Source organism: Spermophilus citellus (genome assembly GCF_964194105.1).
Source record: "Spermophilus citellus genome assembly, chromosome: 14".
Lineage (NCBI taxonomy): Eukaryota > Metazoa > Chordata > Mammalia > Rodentia > Sciuridae > Spermophilus > Spermophilus citellus.
Genome location: NC_138194.1, coordinates 63,770,098 through 63,792,138, shown reverse-complemented (window position 1 = coordinate 63,792,138; position 22,041 = coordinate 63,770,098). Strand labels below are relative to the sequence as shown.

The 22,041-nt window shown below is 35.0% G+C and overlaps 2 protein-coding genes across 6 annotated transcripts in view; one reads left to right on the top strand and one right to left on the bottom strand.

Annotated features, from left to right (window-relative positions):
- TP53INP1 (tumor protein p53 inducible nuclear protein 1) overlaps positions 1 to 14,687 on the top strand; it is a 182,652-nt gene extending 167,965 nt beyond the window's left edge. The window contains exon 5 of the transcript XR_014018771.1: positions 14,558 to 14,687. The gene's annotated coding sequence lies outside the window, so the exon portion shown is untranslated. The remainder of the gene's footprint in view (positions 1 to 14,557) is intronic.
- DPY19L4 (dpy-19 like 4) overlaps positions 1 to 22,041 on the bottom strand; it is a 66,153-nt gene that overhangs the window by 36,885 nt on the left and 7,227 nt on the right. For all 5 annotated transcript variants that reach the window (XM_081266121.1, XM_081266125.1, XM_081266122.1 and 2 more), the window contains 6 exons: positions 18,394 to 18,518; positions 12,416 to 12,506; positions 11,993 to 12,114; positions 11,741 to 11,886; positions 5,106 to 5,229; positions 108 to 242 (listed from right to left, as the gene is read on the bottom strand). In XM_081266121.1, coding sequence (XP_081122247.1) covers positions 108 to 242; positions 5,106 to 5,229; positions 11,741 to 11,886; positions 11,993 to 12,114; positions 12,416 to 12,506; positions 18,394 to 18,518 — 743 coding nt within the window. The remainder of the gene's footprint in view (positions 1 to 107; positions 243 to 5,105; positions 5,230 to 11,740; positions 11,887 to 11,992; positions 12,115 to 12,415; positions 12,507 to 18,393; positions 18,519 to 22,041) is intronic.

Genomic DNA, 22,041 nt, shown 5'->3' with positions numbered 1-22,041 from the left:
CAGCTGAGTGTATGGGATGAATAAACAAAAGAAAGGTGTTAAGACACAACACTGTAAAAAAATGTATTCTCTGGGTTTAAATTCATCATTTCAAAATGTCATCATACCTTGTCACTTTGCTCCACTGAAAAGATATCTAGCAGGAACAGAGATATTGCTTGAAGAAACAAGAGATAATGACTATACTCCCACATCATCATAAAGGTGTAAGTTGAAGCACTCATCAACAAGTAACAAAACCTCTAGGAAAAACAAAAGAAAGAAACTATGTATCAGTAGCTTTATTACCATAAAACCCCATGAGTTTGTTACCTCAAAATTATACTTCTGTTACTGGGTCAACTTTAAGCCATATGAATTCTTCAAACTATTTTTAAATCACATAATTCTCACTAAATCCTTACAACAATAATAAGGCACTCTCTAGAGAAATCAACCATTTGTCCTTCAATATCCCATTGATTTTTTTTGGTATTAGGGATTGAACTTATGGGCACTCCAACACTGAGCCATATCCCCAGCCCTATTTTGTATTTTATTTAGAGACAGGGTCTCACTGAGTTGCTTAGTGCCTTGCTGTTGCTGAGGCTGGCTTTGAACTCATGTCACAGCCTCCAGCCGCTGGGATTACAGGCATGTGCCACCACGCCTGGCAATATCACATGGAAAAAATGGATTTGTCAAAGACTTGGTTACTCACTAGGGGATCTCAGTATGACAAAGAGAAAAAAATAAAAGAAGAAAAATCAGTACAAATATCCTTTATCCTCAAAGAGGTAAAGCAATAAATATAAGAAAATGGTGGCTTTTATTAGACTTGAATGGTGAGCTTTTGGTTAAATGTGGAAGTAACTCTTGGCTCTGAAAATAATATTTTTATTTCCTTGGAGATTCATATTTTCTTAAAAACTATCATTTAAAGAATCTATGTCTCAGCCTAAACTAAGCCCTGATTTTTACTCTTTTAATTTCCTTTTAACAAAAGTATGGTCTTATCCTTTCCAATGCTTGGACTAAAAAACATAAACTCAGCTGCTTTCTTCTACCAAATACTAAACAGGAATTTAATTTCCCTTGCTTGAAATATTCCTGGATAAAAATCAATTGTATCCTTCCAATGCCATCTCCCAAATGATCCCTTAGTGAGTAACCAAGTCTTTGACAAATCCATTGTCATGTAGCATATTTCAAACAACAGTCTTTCCTTCCTCTATGGATCTGCTCCGCACCCCCTCAATTTCTCCACTGGCTGGAGTGTCAAATGATCTTATTCTGATAAGAACATCAAAGGAGCAAGACAATAAAGTCAAGTAAAGAAGGCTAAGAACTGTGTTCATTAAAACTAAATTTTTCATACTCAGCTGACTATACCCAATGACAAATTTTGGAGTAAGAAATACCCCAGTCATCAGCAGATAAAACAAACTTCCAGTATCCTGAATAAAATTAAGACCAGAGAGGACTGGGGATGTAGCTTAGTGGTAGAATGCTTTACCTAGCATTCACAGGGCCCTGGGTTCAGTCCCCAGTACCAGGGGGAGAGGGTGAATTAAGACCAGAGATCAAAATGTAAGTGATGGCAAAATTCCATCTGCTGATCAAATAATTCCAACTACAAAGTTCAGAAAGGCTCCACATTGATAAAACACATAAGCTTCTGTTCTTCCTATCACCTATCTATAGGAAAAGTATCCTGGAAAACTTTGTTTTATTATTTTTAGTTATACATGACAGTACAATCTATTTTGATGTATTTATATAAGCATAGAATATACCTTACTCTAATTAGGATCCTAGTCTTGTCATGTACACAAGGCTGAGAGTTACCATGGTGTATTCATACATATACATAGGAAAGTTATACCACTGTCTTTTGAAAAGTTTTTAATGTGGAATCACCAGGACTATAATAACCAGGCCTTGAAACCATCGACCCCAGAGAAACCAGTTTCAGAAATCAATAAAGGATAAAATCTTGATCCAGCCCAATTAACATACTGGCCATATGGAAATTACTTTGGGGATTCTGGGGAAAAGCTACAACACAATAAACAAAAATATTGATGCTAAGAATCTATTCTCAAATAATATGCAGCAAAAATAAGCCATGTACATAGAAATATTGTCAAACACATTTGGACACTTAGCTAAGTTTTTCCTTTCCCTGAATAGTTTCAAAGTTCTCTGTACAGTCTTGTTCACCCCTTATCTTGCTCAATTTCTTAAAAGTATTCCTTACTGTGCCTAGAGTGTGAAAACACACACACACACACACACATATGTATGTGTGTATGTATACATGCACACATATATGATGTAAGTGTACATATATGTGTGTGTATACACACACACACACACACATATGTGATATAAGTGACACATGAAATAGATTTCAGTAATCAACCAGATAACTACACTAGAGATCTAAGCTTGTATAACCTCATGCAACAACTGGGATTACAGGATCTAGCCTCAAGAATGGGAGGAAAAGTACAAGATATTTGATTTTAAAAGTTCAAGTGACTGGAATGCCACTGAGCAATGACAATAATAAGTACTGACACATGTAACTCAGATGGAGCAAAAAGCATAATGAAAAATAATCCAATCTCAAAGGGTTACATACTTCTTGATTCCATTTTTCTAAACTTTCAAAGTGACAAAATTATGCTGATAGCAGATCAGTGATTGACAATATTAGAGTGAGAACATGTGACTATAAAGAATATGAAGGAGTCTCTTGAGGATAATGGAAAAACTCTGTACCTTGATTTTTAATGATGGTTTCTCAAATCTACATATGTGATAAAAATTCATACAACTATGCACCCTTCACCCGAAAGGGAGCACATGCAAAACCTGTTGAAATCCAAAGGTCGGTACTTGAATTAATAGTACTGTATCACTGTCAAATCCTGGTTTTGAGAATGTATTGTGTTATTATTATTGAGGGAAGATGAGTGAGGAGTACATGAAAATTCTCCATACTATTTTTGTAATTTCTTGTGAATCTTAAGCTTATTTAAGCTAAAAATACAGAGAGGGGAGGGATGTAGAATGAACATAATTGAAATATTAGGCAGTTTTGTTTCTTGAAAAACCGGGTTGTTAAACTGAAAGAGTTAAGAATATACCTTAGTTAAGAGCCCCCCCCCACTGTATCCACTGTATTTTTTATAGATGCCTTGATATTCTTACTCTTCTGTTCCTTTTTTTTTTTTTTTTTTTTTTTTGCAGTGCTGTAGATTAAGCCCGGGGTCTCTTGCGTGCTAGGCACATATTCTAGCACTGAGCTATATTACTTTCAAAGCGTGAAAATGAATTGTGGTTAAATTAAAAAAGAAAAACAAAAAATAAAACTATAAACTGATCCTGGATTCTTTAAACACAGAAGGTCATTTTCCAGGTGGATTTAGAAGCCACATGTGAGGGAAGATTATGTGCTAGAAGATGGAAGAAACTGGCAGGAGAGAGTAGAGATCTTCCTACCTCTATCTGAAAACTCTCAATTTGTACTTTGTGTTAATAAAATAGAACAAATGGTCAGATACAGTGGCACATGCCTGTAATTCTAGCAGCTTCTCCTGAGGCAGGAGAACTGCAAACTCAAGACCAGTCTCAGCAACTCAGGAAGGCCCTAAGCAACTTGATGAGATCTTGCCTCAAATGTAAATAAATAAACTAAGGGCTGGGGATGTAGCTCAGTGGTTTAGCATCCTTGAGTTTAATCCACAGTGCCCCTCACCCCTCAAAAAGGAAACAAATTAGAACAAATGCATAGCACAATAATATGGCAATGAAAAAGGATACTCTGAAAAATAATATAGTTTAGAAAAACTCCTTTTAAAATAATTAAACGTTTTTTAGGCAACAGAAGTTACCTAAAAAGGTAGTAAAAGAAGCATAGGCATTCTGCTGTGCTAAACTGTCTTATTCAAAAACTGAAGAACTATTCTTCCTTAGGAGATAGCTCATAATCTAACAGAAAAATACTCAATCATAGATTCTGTAACTTCTACACAAAATATTCTTGTTCAAAGACTCCTTATTAAAAAAAGGAAAATTACAAATCTGCAATATGCTCATGTTACTTTACAAATACAAAGAAAACTAGTTATAGAAATTAAATAATAAAATTTGCTAAGCTCAGGACACTTGTCACCACTGAAAGGAAAGAACAGTATTTGTTCAGAGATTTCAAAAAGGAACTAGTAGTGCATCCCGTGTCTGAGACAAAGGCCTCTTAATAGAGACCTTTTCTTAGTCCCTCTAGTCTCTCTTCATAGCCAGGAATTCTTAACTCAAGATCAATAGAATAAAGGATCCCTACATTTTAGTCAGTCTCTACTAGTTGCCTTTGTAATCACATTCATTTTATTTTATGCATTTAAAATCTTTTTTTTCTGAGACAGGGTCTGTAAGTTTCATTCAATTGCCAAAAGGTTTGTGGCAACAACCGAGTAAGAATCTAAACTGTCTGGGACAATTGCCTGAAACTTTCTTTTCTTTCTTTTTTTTAGTTATAGTTGGACACAATACCTTTATTTTATTTATTTATTTTTATGTGGTGCTGAGGATTGAACCCAAAGCCTCGCACGTGCTAGGCGAGTGCTCTGCCTCTGAGCCACAACCCCAGCTCACCTGAAACCTTTCACTACTCTACCTACATCTCAGTCACAGAAAACGTGCATAAACAGAATGTGCGGTGTTATCATCAAAGTTTACACAGCTGTAATCTGTGGTCACTCTTCATATCTTCATTAATATTTCTTTAAATATTAATAATATTTAATTAAATTATATATTTATAAAGTTCCAAGTAAGAGAAGTAGTAAAATACCAGTGAGATGGGCTGATTTTCAAAATAAGATATTCCTCATGTATTTGTCTAATAACTACATTAAAAAATATAACATCTTTGTTTTCCTAAAAATAATTTGTTATCAATTACAGAACAACATTATACAAAAACTACCTAATTATATCCTTTATTATGTAGTATCTGGGCCTAACTGAATATAACTTAATTATGACTAACTTAAAAATTATGTATCACATTTGTAATACATCAGAATTAACTATGATGGATCAGATTTGTATCTTACCTCTGTATAAGTATTTAAGTTGCTTTTTAAATAGCCTGTAAGTGCAGCAACTTGACAGGCGAAATATGGTAGTGCCCAGTTTTCTCTTAAAGGAATGGAGTATTCAATTCTTGTTGTATCTACCCTAAAATAAACCACAAATGAACAGCAAAAGTAAGACATTGTATATGTGTAAGACTATACTTTTCAAAGCACTTTCACACATCTCATTGCTCTCAATAACAATACTGTGAGGTTACCTATGTAGCATTTTGGGCAAATTAACAATTTCCCACCCCCACTCCCCAACCAAGAGGAAGAATGCTTCTGTACTCTACTTGGTGAACCGAAGGGCCTTGGTGAGAATGTGCAAAGGACATGCCTTCTCTGGGTGGATATTACCCCAAGCTAAAGCACACTGCTCTGCCCCTCCTTTCCCTTCTATTAACCAGATGGCTGTCCTTCTCTAGAGCACAATCTGCATTACATAATTGGTGGCCTGGCAGATCCAAAGTTCTTACTTGCCTTTACAAAGGAATATGAAGCTCAGAGATATGATGTGACTTAATCGTATGCTAGTAGGTGGCATAAATGGGATTATAATGCGTATCACTTGATACCTAGTTCAATAATGTTTTCCATTAACAGGCTACCTGAAATTAACTTTATAGTAGATATATATATATATATATATATATATATATATAAATGCCGCAGTCTAGCTGGGCAAAATAACCAGGGGGTGACAAGCAACTTGTGAAGGTTGATACAGCAGGAGACGCTTTATTTAGAGGTATCAGAGGTATTTATACCTAACTGAATACACAGCTTGTTTTAATTTAGCATCATCCAGTTACAGCAATCAGTCATTAAGGAATCCTCATCATCTTAATAATTATACACAGCTTAACTTAATTAACATCATTAGATACAGCAGTCAGTCATTAAGGAATCTCCATCATCTTAATGGCTCGCTGGCGTTACTTCTCAAACCACTCCTTCTGGCAAAGTGCCAGGCGCTATCTTGACTTGTCTGTGGTTCTCAACATCTAAAGACTTTTTAAAATTTCCAGAAACGTGGGGTGCGATGGCACACACCTGTAATTCCAACAGCTCTGAGCCACAAGTGAAAAATTGTGTTCTATAAAGGCTGAGGGAGGAGGATCGCAAGTTCAAAGTCAGCCTCAGCAAAAACAAGGCATTAAGTAACTCAGTGAGACCTTGTCTCTAAATAAAACACAAAATAGGCTGGGGATGTGGCTTAGTTGTTGAGCACCCCTGAGTTCAATCCCTAATACCAAAAAAAAAAAAATAATAATAATAATAATAAAATTCCAGAATCAAAGATATAGAAATGTCTTTGTAAATTCCTCCTAAGTTCGTCCTGTCAATTTTTATTAAGAGCTTTTTGTATCCTTCGTATATCATCACACCACAATGGGACTTCCTTTCCAAAAATCACCAAATTTGGCTCTCTTACAACTCAATGGCTATTTATCACACAAAAACAAAGGTTTTTTTGTTTGGTTTTTTGTTAATTTACGAGAATTGGTGCTTACTAAGTAATAGAGATGGCAAATTTTTACCCCTTGCACATCAGATACACTAATATATATTATACACACTAATCACTAGGGTATATAAAGAACTCAAAAAGCTAAACACCAAAAAAAAAAAAAATAACCCAATCAATAAATGGGCCAAGAGATATACAATCAAAAAATATATGAAAAAATGTTCATCATATCTAGCAATTAGAGAAATGAAAATTAAAACTACTCTTAAAAGATTTCTCACACACACACACACACACACACAAAAGATTTTCACCTCACTCCAGTCAGAATGGCAACTATTAAAAACACAAACAACAGGGGCTGGGGATGTGGCTCAAGTGGTATCGCGCTGGCCTGGCATGCGTGCAGCCCGGATTCGATCCCCAGCACCAATACAAAAAAAAAAAAACAAAGATGTTGTGTCCGTCGATAACTAAAAAATAAATATTAAAATTCTCTAAAAAAAAAAATACAAACAACAATAAGTGTTGGTGAGGATGTGGGAAAAAAGGCACACTCATACACTGCTGGTGGGACTGCAAATTGGTGTGGCCGATATGTAAAGCAGTATGAAGATTCCTTGGAAAATTGAGAATGGAACCACCATTTGACCCAGCTATCCCACTCCTCAGTCTATACCCAAAGGTCTTAAAAATTCAGCATACTACAGGGACATAGCCACAACAATGTTTATAGCAGTACAAGTCACAATAGCTAAACTGTGGAACCAACGTAGATGCTTTTCAGTAGATGAATGGATAAAGAAAATGTGGTATATATCCACAATGGAATATTACTCAGCAATAAAAGAGAATAAAATCATGGCATTTACAGGTAAATGGATGAAGTTGGATTATATAATGCCAAGTGAAGTTAGCCAATCCCCAAAAAACAGTTGCCAAATGTTTTCTCTGATACAAGAGGCTGATTCATAGTGGGGATGGGAGCAGGAGCATGGAAGGATTAGACAAACTCTAGATAAAACAAAGGGGTAGGACGGAAAGGGAAGGGACATGGGGATAAAAAAGATGGTGGAATGAGATGGACATCATTATCCTAAGTACATGTATGAAGACACAAATGGTTTGAATATACTTTGTATACAACCAGAGACATGAAAAATTGTGCTCTATATGTGTAATATGAATTGTAATGCATTCTGCTGTCATATATAACAAATTAGAATAAAAAATAAATAAATAAAAATAAAATGATTCTCTCTTTCTTTATTTTTATGTGGTGCTGAGGATCGATCAAGCATTACTGCTTGAGCCACATCCGAAGCCCCTTTCCCACGTTTTTGATTGGTGCATTATAGTCGTACTTAATGATGGTATTTGTTGTTACATATTTATACATGCACACACTATGAGAATATAATTTGGCCAATATCAGTCCCCAGTACTTCTCCAGTCCCTGCCCTTGGTCCCTTTCCTCTACTGATCTCCCTTTGTTTTCCATGAGATCCACCCTCACCTTTTTCCTTTTTCTTCTCTAGCTTCTGCATATGAAAGAAAATACAAGCCAGCATGGTGGCCCATGCCTATAATCCCAGCAGCTGGAGAGGCTGAGACAGGAGGATCACCAGTTCAAAGCCAACCTCGGCAAAATCGAGGCACTAAGCAACTCAGTGATCACCTGTCTCTAAATAAAATACAAAATAGGGCTGGGGATATGGCTCAGTGGTTGGGTGCTTATGAGTTCAACCCTAGGTACCGCCCCCCCCCAGCCCAAGAAAAGGAAAGAAAATACAGTCCCTTGGCCTTCTGAGATTGACTTATTTTGCTTAACATAATGCTTTTAAGTTCTATCCATTTTCCTGCAAATGACATATTTCATTTTTTTATGGCTGAATAAAACTCCATTGTGTGTATATACCATATTTTCTTTAACTATACATCCCTAAAGCTCAGGAAATAATGCTAAGAGTTAATGAATGGGACGGCATCCAATTAAAAAGCTTCTGCACAGCAAAGGAAAACAATTAGAAATGTGAAAACAGAATCTATGGAAATGTTTGTTAGCTACTCTTCTGACAGATGATTAATATCTAGAATATGTAAAGAACTCAAAAAGCTTTACACCAAAACAAAAATCAACTAACACAAATAATAAATGGGCAAATGAATTAAACAGACATTTCTCAAATGAATCAATAATTATTTATGTTAAAAGTAACCAGTGAGTTCTGCTTATGAAGAAAAATTACACTTTTGAAGAGTGAATAATGTAGCCAAAAAACAGAAAAATGTAATTTTATAAACCCTAATAAAATTACTACATTAGGCAAAGATTATCAACTCATGTCACAACCCTTAGGTAAACGGTTAGTAGCTAAAAGAACATTTCATTTATTGTCATAAATACCACAGTTCATTTTCTAGTCATAAGAGAAAAACAGCTATTTAATGGAGAGACCAGACTGTCATCCTCAAAATCAATAGTTTAACCTCATATTCAAGAGGGATGAACTATATATCATATAAGTTTTAATGTTAACATGAAAAATAAATAATCTACAATATAATATATTCTAACCTGAACTGTTTATTCCCCCCACCTTTTTTTATTTGCTAGGTACTGGGGATTGAACCCAGGGGCACTTTACCACTGAGCCACATCCTCAGACCTTTTTATTTTATTGTGAGACAGGGTCTCACTAAGTTGCTAAGGAAGGCCTTAAACTTGTGATCCTTCTACCTTGGCTTCCTGATTCACTGGTATTATAGGCCTGTGCCACCATGTCTGGCTCAACTACTTTGAACTCATCAAAACCACTAAAATTTTCAGAGTATGCCTGTAATCCCAGTGGCTTGGGAGGCTGAAGCAGGAGGATCAAGAGTTCAAAGCCAGCCTCAGCAAAAGCAAGGTGCTAATAAGTAACTCAGTGAGACCCTGTCTCTAAATAAAATACATAATAGGGCTCGGTATGTGGCTCAGTGGTTGGGTGCTAAATGACAGCTAAATGACACTAAATGATCCAACAAGAGAAATTCAGAAAGTAGGACATTCTACAGAATAGTTGACTTGATCTCTTACCCATTTAAAAAAAAAAAAAAAAACTAAAGTAGATAAAAGAGAATTAAGGGATATATCAATGATGTAATATGTAGTCCTGGATCAATTACTGGTTTAGATGAATACATTACACAGGACATTTTGAAGTCAAACAGGTAAACTATAATAAGGACTGAGTATTAGATAAGATAAAAAGTGAGCTGGAGGTATAGCTCAGTGATAGAGCACTTGCCTAGCATGTATGAGGTCTTGGGTTCAATCCTTAGCACCATTATAAATAAATAAATAGATAAATAAATAAATAAAAGTACAAGTAAAAAAGGTAAATACTTGAATAAAATTAGCACATGAAACAGTATGTATAACATATCACATTTTTTTTAGTTGTAGATGGACACAATCTCTTTATTTATTTTTATCTGGTGCTGAGTAACGAACCCAGTGCCTCACATGTGTGAGGTGGGCACTCTACCACTGAGCTACAGCCCCAGCCCTATATCACATTTTGATTAAAAAATCCAAAAGAATATAAAAGAATACACCTCAATTATAAACAATGATAAGTGATCTCTAGGCAGTAGAAATGTGAAATTATTGTTTTATATTTTCTGGTCTCCCTTTTCCACATCATACATAGATCTCCTTTAAATAATAAAGTGTAGGGCTGGGGATGTGGCTCAAGCGGTAGCGCGCTCGCCTGGCATGCGTGCGGCCCGGGTTCGATCCTCAGCACCACATACCAACAAAGATGTTGTGTCCGCCGAGAACTAAAAAAATAAATATTAAAAATTCTCTCTCTCTCTCCTCTCTCTCTTTAAAAAAAAAAAATAATAATAATAAAGTGTAGTGTATCTCTGTGCTTTTAAAAAGAAACATACTTTATCCACAAAGCTGGATAGCTATACTTGAAAACTTCTAAGGAAGATCTAAAAAAATCCTTTATATTACATTATTGTCAGCCTATGATGCTAAATATAAACAAAGTCCAGTAAGAAATACAGTTCTTAGTGCTGAATTTCAATAACTTAAAAGCATCAATTTTATCATCTGACAACTGCCTAAAGAAAAGAAAATGTATAACTGAAGAAACATCTCATTTCTAAAAATGTAATCATATTAAGTACTATGGGTGGGGGTAGAAGTGCTATGGGTGGAGGAAAAGCATGCTTATCCTACAATAAATTATTTTATGATATGACCAATACTAGGAAAATTTTATTAATATATTACAAATGAGCCTTCCTTCTCATTGAAACCCCCTCCCCAACTAAAGAGCTGAGGCTCCTTGGATAAGAAAGGGGATGGTTCTATTAATTAGAAGTGTACTTCTAATTAAAACTGTACTTTAATTATCAAAACTTTATCGATTTGTATAGAGTCCTTATCTATGGTAATTAACTTAATAAGCAATGTATTTGATGTCCCTTCCTCCTTTCTAAGAAGCTGTACCATTAATTTTAAATGAAAGAGAAGAGACATATCTATATATGCCAATGTTTCTATTTCTATAAAAGGAGAGATACAAAACTGGTGAATTACTTTTCAACTGTTATGTAACAAATGAACACAAATGTAGTAACTTAAAACAACACAAATTTATTATGTCACAAACGCCAGCAGAGTATAGTTGGATTCTCAGAGTTGCACTAAACTAAAATTCAGGTATCATTCAGAGCTACAGCTCTCATCAGAGAATTATAGTCCTTTTTTCAGGCTGGGTATCAAATCCAGAGCCTCACACATGCTAGGTAAGCACTTGCCATATTCTTAAAAATTCACTGATTGTTTGAAGAATTCATTTTCTCCTTCACATCAGCAATTGCACAGCAAATTTTTCTCATGCTTTGAATCTCTGTGACTTCCCCTTCTATACCAGATGAAGAAAGATCTCTGCTTTTAAGGTCCATAGGGTAATTTTCCACTTTTAAGGTAAGCTAAGTCATAATACAATCACAAGAATGATACTTCAGCATATTCATAGACTTGGGAATTAGGGCGGGGAATCTGGGGGTAGCGAACATTTTCAGAACTCTACTATAGTCACAAAAAATTATAAATATTAATTAAAAATACCTTTCTTACCTGTTAATAATAAACCATGCAACAGTAAGCATTCCTGCTAGCCACGTTCCACTCATAAGCCAACTTGTAACAAATAATGCAGTAACATATATTCCTTGCAATCCAAAAACAATGCCAATATAGAAATAAACTGGCTCAATCATCTCCTAAATGGAAACAACAAAGGCAGTGATAATAGTATGACATTAAATAATTTGAAGATTTGTAAATATGTGAGAAAATAGATATTAAGACCAAAACAAAAATACATACATTGCTACCAGTTGCTTGATATAAAACGCTGGCAATAAGTTCTGGGTATAGAGACATTTGCTGTACTGCATTTATAGTCTTCAGAGATACAGTTTTGTTATTATGTGTCAGTTCGTAAACACCTAAAAACAGTTTTGTTATTGTTTATCTGTTTGTAAAAATCCAAAGATATATTTTTCTCCAGAAATTTTTTTTATTTTACAACAGTCAAATAAACATGTCTTTAATTAGTCATCAAATATTTAATGTTATCAAGAAAGATTTGAAAATGTAATGCTCAATGCTTCATTTTTCCAATTTTAAAAAATTAAATACAATAAGGAGAAATGTCTATATTCTGAGACAAATTCCCATACTCTTAAGATTCCAGTTTTGAAGAACAATGATCTATATTAGAAAAATATTGTTATTACAAATTCATACCTCTTTCAAATGAAGGTGCCTTTAACATATCTTTATAGTAGGAGTAATAAATAGCACTGTCACCCTGAAATGTGATTTCCCGTTCAAGCTCCTAAAATAAAATGAAATGAGTATTTAAATAATAGTATCTGAAGTTTAAGCTGTCTTCTTCCCTTCTCACTTTCTAAATGAACATGATATTTGTTTACTCTTTTATTAAAAAACATCTTTGGCCTGTGCAGTAGCACTCGCCTATAATCTCAGCATCTTGGGAGATTGAGGCAGGAGAATTGTGAGTTCAAAGCCGGCCTCAGCAAAAGCAAGGCACTAAGAAACTCAGTGAGACCCTGTCTCTAAATAAAATACAAAATAGAGCTGGGATGTGGCTCAGTGGTCAAGTGCCCCTGAGTTTAATCCCTGATACTCAAAAATTAAAAAATTAAAATAAAATAATAAAAAACACCTTTGAATTTTTTTAAGCACTAGTGGTCATATTATAAGGAAGTTAAAACTGTTCAATAACTTTGGGTCATTTTAATGAAATACCTAAGGTTTCAAATGGATTACAACTCTTAAGTCAATATCTGTTTTATACGTAAGGAAACTTTAGAAGGAAAACCAAAAGAATGCCCTAAAAATAGCAAGAATAGGGCTGGGGATGTGGCTCAAGCGGTAGTGCGCTCGCCTGGCATGCGTGTGGCCCGGGTTCGATCCTCAGCACCGAATACAAACAAAGGTGTTGTGTCCGCCAAAAACTAAAAAAAAATAAATATTAAAAATTTCTCTTTCTCTCTCTCTCTCTCAAAAAAAAAAAAAAATAGCAAGAATAATAAGGCCAGTAAAAACAAATGATAATTGAAGTATCAGAGGTCTATAATAAAAAGATAAATTTAGAGGCTCAGATTGTAGCTCAGTGGTAGAGTGGTTGCCTAGCATGTGTGAGGCACTGGGTTTAATCCTCAGCACCGCATAAAAAAATGAATGAGTATTTAAAAAAAAAGATAAGTTTAAGAAGAAACTGATATTTTCTCTCCCTCTTTTTTGGGGGGCTTCTGGGATTGAACTCGGGGTACTCAACCACTGAGCCACATCCCCAGCCCTATTCTGTATTCTATTTAGAGTCAGGGTCTCACTGAGTTGCTTAGCGCCTCGCAGTTGGTGAGGCTGGCTTTTTTTTTTTTAATACATATTTTTTTTTTAGTTGTAGTTGGATACAATATTTTTAATTAATTTATTTATTTTTATGTGATGCTGAGGATCAAACCTGGGGCCTCACCCATGCTAGGTAAGCGATCTACTGCTGAGTCATAACCCCAGCAGGCTGAGGCTGGCTTTGAAGTCAAAATCCTCCTGAGCTGCATGCACCACCATGCCCAGCAAGAAACTAATATTTTTTACTACTATTGATATCCCTATGTATCCAAAACAGAAAGTTCTTAATTAGTACTTTTTAAGAGCAGCAGATATTTAAACAGTTCTTTTCAAATGAATTTTCAAAAATATACGTAAGATTTTAAATTCCCAATATTAAGTTTTGGAGAATCAAGAATGTAGTAGTCAAAATGTACAATGACTTGCATTTTATATGAAGAATCAAACTACTTTACAATCTTTAAAAATAAAACCTGATTTTCATTCACAATACAGATTAAGCATCTTTATTCCAAAAAATCTGAAATCCTACATTTTTAAAATTAGAAACCTTGAGTGCCAACATGATGCCACCAAGTAAAATATTTCATATTTAACCTCATGTGATGAGTTGCAGTCAAAATGAGGCGCACTATATACTATTTAAAATTACTAAGGCTATGTGTATAAAATGTATATGAAATATAAATAAATTCTGTTTTCAGACTTGTGTCCTATTCCTAAGTCTATATATAACTCATTATGTATATGTAAAAAAAAAAAATTTTTTTTTTTAATCCAACATCTGAAACACTTCTGGTCCTGAGAATTTCAGATAAGGAATACTAAATCTCTACTTATCAATTAATACAATTATTTTTAAAAGTTAGTAAGAGTAGTTTTTCAAAATTCTGAATTTCCTAAGATGTTAATTGGTGCTACTTAAAAAAAAAATCTGTAGTTAAGTTTATTTATTTTTTTTTTAAGAGAGAGTGAGAGAGGAGAGAGAGAGAGAGAGAGAGAGAGAGAGAGAGAGAGAATTTTTAATATTTATTTTTTAGTTCTCGGCGGACACAACATCTTTGTTGGTATGTGGTGCTGAGGATCGAACCCGGGCTGCACGCATGCCAGGCGAGCACGCTACCGCTTGAGCCACATCCCCAGCCCCTGTAGTTAAGTTTAAATACAGGCTGGATCAAACAAAGTTACATGAGTTTCTTTACTGCAAGACTGTTCAGTTTGGGCATATATCATGCTATGAATCTCCAAGAGGAAGTCTTTCCAAAGTCTACTTAACCACTGAATACTCCCCACCCATACACATTCCCCATTTAGAGCATAACTGTGAGGGCTAGGGGTATATCTCAGCAGTAGAGTGCTTGTCTAGCACACACAAGACATTGGGTTTGATCCCCGGTCTCACACAAAAAATAAATAAGTAAAAGACTGCAAGAAAGCATGCTATCATCCAGATATTTGTGTCCCCCATACCCCATATTGATATGTTGAAACCTAATTCCCAGTGTAATGCTATCTGGAAGTGGACATTTGAGATTAGTGCCTTAATGAAAAAGGCCCAAGAGAGATTCCTCACCTTTTCTCCCTTCTACTACCTAAGGACACACAGCAAAAAGATAGTTGGCTATGAAACAAGAAGCTGGTCTTCACCAGACACTGAATTTGCTAGTGCCTTACCTTGGACATCCAGTCCCAATTTATCATACTTTACTATATAACAGCCCAAATGGACTAAGACAGAACTTACTAACCTCAATAAATTTCATTGAAATTATTTTTTTGAATGGAAAGATTTATTTCTCCCCCAAATTTCAAAGATGAAACTTGTAATGAAACTTGGTTCTTAAACTTACTGTACATGTGAAATACCTATAGACCTTCAAATAATGTAGATTCTGATTCTATGTGGGGCCTGAGAATCTGCAATTCTAAACAAGCTCCCAGACACTGCTAATGCTTCTGGCCCATACATAATACTTTGAAAAACAAGGTTCTTGATGAGTGTCTGCTATATTGTCAAACCTTTGGTTGCTCCTAGTTCTGCTACACAATAGCATCGCCTAGAAATATTTTTTGAAATACTGATACTAGCCACTCCCCATTCCTTCCTGCCAACCCAACAATCTAAAAAGGAAGGTTATTTTTTGACAGCTCCCTGGATGATTCCATTGTACATCTAGTATTGAGAATTATTCATCTATATAACAATTTTAAGGAAAAAGTATATGCTACAGTTACAGCTAAATTAATACAGGTATAGTCAGTAATCTTTCAGTTAAAGAAAGATTTGTTTTGGTGGTGTTAAAATAAATCAAAGGTTAAAAACATTTAGTCAGCTTAACTACTTGATCAAAAATAAGAACAGTGGGGTTAGATTGTGGCTCAGCAGTAGAGTGCTTGCTTAGCATGTGCAAGGCCCTGGGTTCAAGCCTCAACATCACATAAAAATAAATAAAATAGGGGCTGGGGATGTGGCTCAAGCGGTAGCGCGCTCGCCTGGCATGTGTGTGGCCCTGGTTTGATCCTCAGCACCACATACAAATGAAGATGTTGTGTCCGCCGAATACTAAAAAATAAATATTAAAATTCTCTCTCTCCCTCTCTCTTAAAAAAAAAAAAGGCTCTTTCTTTAAATAAATAAATAAATAAAATAAAGGTATTGTGTCCAACTACAACTAAAAATAAATATTAAAAAAAATAAGAATAATGACAAAAAATCCAGTTTGAGCTCAAAAATTTAAAAATTCTATAAAGTCAAGTGACCTTTGAAAGCAATAGTTCAATGCTGAAACTTCCACAAATTATTTCTAAAATGTGAGCTACCAAAACAACTAAAAGGCTGACTAAACTCCTTAATATTTCATTGTTATTAAAAGTCCCTGTAAAGGGACACATCCACATCAATGTTTATAGCAGCACAATTCACAATAGCTAGAATGTGGAACCAACTTAGATGAATGGATTTAAAAAATGTGGCATTTATACACAATGGAATATTTCTCAGCACTAAAAAATAACAAGATCATGGCATTTGCAGGCAAATGGATGGCATTAGAGCAGATTATGCTAAGTGAAGTTAGCCAATTCCTAAAAAACAAATGCCGAATGTCTTCTCTGATATAAGGGGGGTGACTCAAAATGAGATAGGGAGGAAGAGCTTGAGAAGAAGACTACCACTAAATAGGGAAGAGAGGTGGGAGGGAAAAAGAGGGAGAAGGGGAGTTGCACGGAAGATGGAAGGAGAACCTCATTGTTATACAGAATACATATATGATGTTGTAATGAGAAAAAGAAAAAAAAAGTGTGTCACATTAGACTGGATAGAGAGAAAGGATGGGAGAGGAGGGGAGGGGTAGAGAGGAGAGGAAGGGCAGAAGAATAGACAATATGATTGATGTATGTACATTCCATGTATGTATTATATGTCAAAATACATTCTGCTGTCATGTATGACTAAAAAAAAATTAAAATAAATCGTATGGTTAAAAAAAAAAAAGTCCCTGTAGAGGGCTGGGGATACAGCTCAGTTGGTAAAGTGAATGCACAAGGCCATGGGTTCAATTCCCAGCACCACAAAATAAATAAATAAAATAAAAAAATAAAAGTCCCTGTGGGGTCAGGTAGTGGCGCATCCCTGCAATCCCAGAGGTTCGGGAGGCTGAGATAGGAGGATCCAGGATCTCGAGTACAAAGCCAGCCTCAGCACAAAGCAACTCAATAAGACCCCTGTCTCTAAATAAAATGCAAAAAATTGGACTGAGGATGTGGCTCGAGTGCCCCTGAGTTCAATCCCCAGAACACACACCCCCTGCCAAAAAAGTCCCTGTAGGAATTCAGCTTGACCTGACTAGAGCCATCTTAAAAGAACCATCATGATTGCTCTTGAATAGCCCTGGTTTGTTTTTCCCACATAATTCTCCAGCACACTATATATAGATAGAATGATAAGTGGAACTTTACAATGTGAGGACCCTGGTTTTTTAAGTGCCAGCAATATGTTTTAAATCCTCTATGTTAGTTTGAGATAAACCACGTACATTCTGAAGGGGATGGAGTCACTTTTGTCCTGACCCGTAAGCCTGATCCCTTTGCTTCATATCACAAAGATCTGTCTTGCTGCTGCCCAAGACAAACTCCTATACATAAGTCCCCTAATAAATCATACTCTGTGCAATCTTGGACCTGTCTGCCTCTTTCTTTGATTTCATGACATCTTGCAGCCAGTCTTATACACTCCAACCAAGTTTTTCTAGAATAGTCCTGGATAGATTAATTGCACAAGGAAAGCACACTCATAGTTTCTATTCTTTTTCTTCTTTTAATTAATTTATTTTTTTAGTTGTAGTTGGATACAATACCTTTGTTTTATTCATTTTTACATGGTACTGAGGATCAAACCCAGGGCCTCGAACATGCTAGGCAAGCACTCTACCGCTGAGCCATAACCCCAACCCCTCATAGTTCCTATTCTATAAAATATCTTGTTACATATTTTAAGGTTCACACTGTGACTATGGACCTTAAAATTTTGTTTCTGATAGTCATAACTAAGAGCACTTGTCATACTTATCACACAAGTATTTTGTCTCCTTAGGAAAAGCATTACTAAGCCAGATGGATTGCAAGTTCAAAGCCAGCCTCAGCAACTAAAGAGGCCCTAAGCAATTTAGTGAGACCATGTCTCAAAAATAAAAAAATGAAAAAAGCTGGAGATGTAGCTCTGTGGTAAAGAGCCCCTCAGTTCAATACCTAGTACAAAAAAAAAAAAAAAAAAAACAGGAAAACACATTACTGAAATTAATATTATATACTAAAACATCTTTCATATGCTCAAAATTCTTTATTCTTACCTGTCTGTTGGAAAACCAGAATTTCCGTTCATGGTAAGCTGATAAGTAGAGAGCGTACATCATACCACTAGTAACTGCTGCAAGACAGCCAATGAAAATCTTTGCAAAACGTTGAAATAACACATCTGAAAAAACACATTAAAGATAATCAAAAGGTGTATGTACCCTTGTTATGATGTGATGAAAATGGCATTCTAACTCAACGGTTTCTTTCCAAAAACTCATAATCCCTGTCTAATCATAAAAAAAAAAATCAGATAAAATCCAATAAAGGAATATCTTACAATATACCTGACTAGTATTCCTAAAAACTGTTAAGGTCATCAAAAACAAGAAAAGTCTAAGGAACTGTCATAGACAAGAGGAGCCTAACAAGACATAATAATTAAATGCAATGTAGTATCCTATATGAGAAAAAGAAAACAATATTAGGTAAAAAGAAGAACAACATTAGGTAAAAATTAAGGAAATTTGAATAAATTATAAGCTTTTATTAATATATACATAATGTATATATATACGTATCAATATTGTTTATTAATTCTAACAAATGTACAACATTAATGCAAACTGTTAAGAATAAGGTGAACTCCCTGTGTGAGAGGTTGAAATATGGGAACTTTGTACTCAGCTCAATTCTTCTGTAATCAAAACTGGTTTAAAAAATTAAAACCTAGGGTTGGGGTTGTGGCTCAGCAGCAGAGTGCTTGCTTAGCACATGTGAGGCACTTGTTTTGATCCTTAGCACCACATAAAATAAATAAAATAAAGATATTGTGTCCAACTACAGCTAAAAAACTTTTAAAAAATTAAATTAAATTTAAATTAAAACCTATATATTGAAAGATGAAAAAGTTCTAGAGATCTGGTTCACAACAAGGTAAATAATTAACAGTATAAAATCATAAACTTAAAAATGGTTAATATAGTAAAAATATTAACATCCATTAATTTAAAAAAATGATAAGAAACATAGGAGCCAATATCTAAAGAATACAGATTCATTCAGAATTACTCTTGAAATATTTTACTGATATCCTTTTTGCCTATTGAGAAATTTTTTTTTGAGAATAACTTATATATCATAAGCTGGGTACAATGGTGCATGCCTATAATCCCAACGGCTCAGGAGGCTGAGGCAGGAGGATTTTAAGTTCAAAGCCAGCCTTAGCAAAAGCGAGGTGCTAAGCAACTCAGTGAGACCCTATCTCTAAATAAAATATAAAAAACGGCTGGTGATTTGGCTTAGTGGTTAAGCACCCCTGGGTTCAATCCCTGGTACCAATAAATACATACATAAGTACATAAATTACTCATATACTATAGACAGCAGCCCTCCACACACCTTTTTTTGGTACCTGGAATTGAACTCAAGGTACTGTATCACTGACTAAATCCCTTTTAAAATTTTGAGACGAGGTCTCACTAAGTTGCTTAGGGCCTCGCTAAATTGATAAGCTGGTCTTTAACTTGCAATACTGACTCAGCTTCCTGAGTTGCTGGGATTATAAGCGTGTACCACTGCACCAGGCTAAGCTACAGTCCTTTAAAGTGTATAATTCAATGAGTTTTAATGACTATGTTTTAAAAAATCACATGCAACTGTTACATATATGTTGAAGACACAGCATAAAACACATTTGAATTTTGTACAGAGACAATTTCAATCCTGCTAGCTATAACCATTAAGTGCCTAAATCCCAGTATTCTGTTACTCAATGAGCTATAAGTTTGTACAAATAAACTTCTTGATTTACTTGACTAGCTAAACAAAAATCATGGAGTTGAAGCCGAAAGCCATGGTGCACACCTGTCATTCCAGCTACTTGGGAGGCTAAAGCAGGAGGATTAGAAGCTCAAGGTCAACCTTAGCATTTGTAAAACAGCAACTTACAATCTTGTCTCAAAATAAAAAGGGCTAAAGGATGTAGCTTGGTGGTAAAGCACCCCTAGTTTCAATCCGCAACACACACACACACAAAAAAAAAATTAGGATTGGGAGTATATGTCAGTGGTTGCTTAGCATGTGTGAGGCCCTGGGTTTGATCCCAGAACCACAAAAAATAAATAAATGAATAAGTTTTTTAAAAATCCCTTAGCTAAAAAAAAAAAAAAAAAAAAAGCCTTAGTTATTCTCTGAATGTTATTTCTCAAACAGAATAATTAGATGTCACTAAATTAAAAAGAATATTTTAAAAGTTTAAGAAACACTACCCAATATATCAAATATTACTGTAAGTATGACACAAATTGTTTTTAAAATTCCTATTTCTAATAGCATGTGTGCATCCTACTTCCAATAGCATTTGGCATGGTGCCTGGTACATGTTAAGATCATAGCAAATAGAATCTATTATTATTGTGCTACAAAAGCATACTTACAAAAATATATGAAGTACTTAAAGTAATGTTGACAATATGAACTATAAAAACTTATAAGAAGGGCTGGGGTTGTGGCTCAGCAGTAGAGCACTCGCCTAGCACATGCAAGGACCTGGTTTCGATCCTCAGCACCACATAAAAATAAATAAAATAAAATAAAGGTATTGTGTCCAACTATAACTAATAAATAAATATTAAAAAAAAACTAATAAGAAAAAGTGTTTCAGGGCTGGGGATATAGCTCAGTTGGTGCTTTCCTTGTATGCACAAGGCCCTAGGTTCAAGCCCCAGCACCATAAAAACAAACAAAAAAAGAAAAAGTGTTTCAAGATTTCTAAATGTGTACTTTCCTATTTTATTTTTTTTCAAGTCTTGAACAACAGGGGCTGGGGAATGCAGCTCAGTGGTATAGTGTTTGCCTTGTATGTGGAAGGCACCCTGGGTTTGAGCCCCAGCACAACAATGACAACTAGAAGACTTACAAAATAGCAAATTAATTATATTTATTACAGGCTATTTAAAAAAAACTATATTCAACCAATCTCTATACTTGAATGCCTTAATACTAAATATTTTGCTTTTGTAAGGAATCAAGATGGAAGAAACACCAAATTTTCAGTGTTTGATATAAGTGTATGATTTACAGAAAATAAAGACCTCTAAGGCCCTGGATATTATCTTTAAAAATTACAATTTTAGGGCTGGGGATGTGGCTCAAGCGGTAGCACGCTCGCCTGGCATGCGTGCGGCCCGGGTTCGATCCTCAGCACCACATACCAACAAAGATGTTGTGTCCGCCGAGAACTAAAAAATAAATATTAAAAATTCTCTCTCTCTCTCTCTCTCTCTCTCTCTCTCTCTCTCTCTCTCCTCTTTCACTCTCTCTTTAAAAAAAATTACAATTTTAATTAAAAAATTGAAAAGTAAAGGATCTGACTTCCATTTAAATTGTCAGTCACAAAGCAGCCAATATAATTTCTATGCCATTTCCTTCATTTGTAAAACGGTGATCAAGCACAGAAAAGGAGAAAAAGTTGATATACATGTCAACATCAATACAATTGAGCACTGATAAACAATATACCGTTAAAAGTGAATAACATTAAAAGAAACACAGGACTCAATCTCACAAAAAGTGTTAAAAACGAAGTAGGTACACAGAAAAAAAGATAAGCAATACTTATGCAAAAAAAAAAAAAAAAATTCTTTTGATCCTGGGGAGCAAACCCAGGGCCCAGCACATGCAAAGCATATGATCTTTCACTA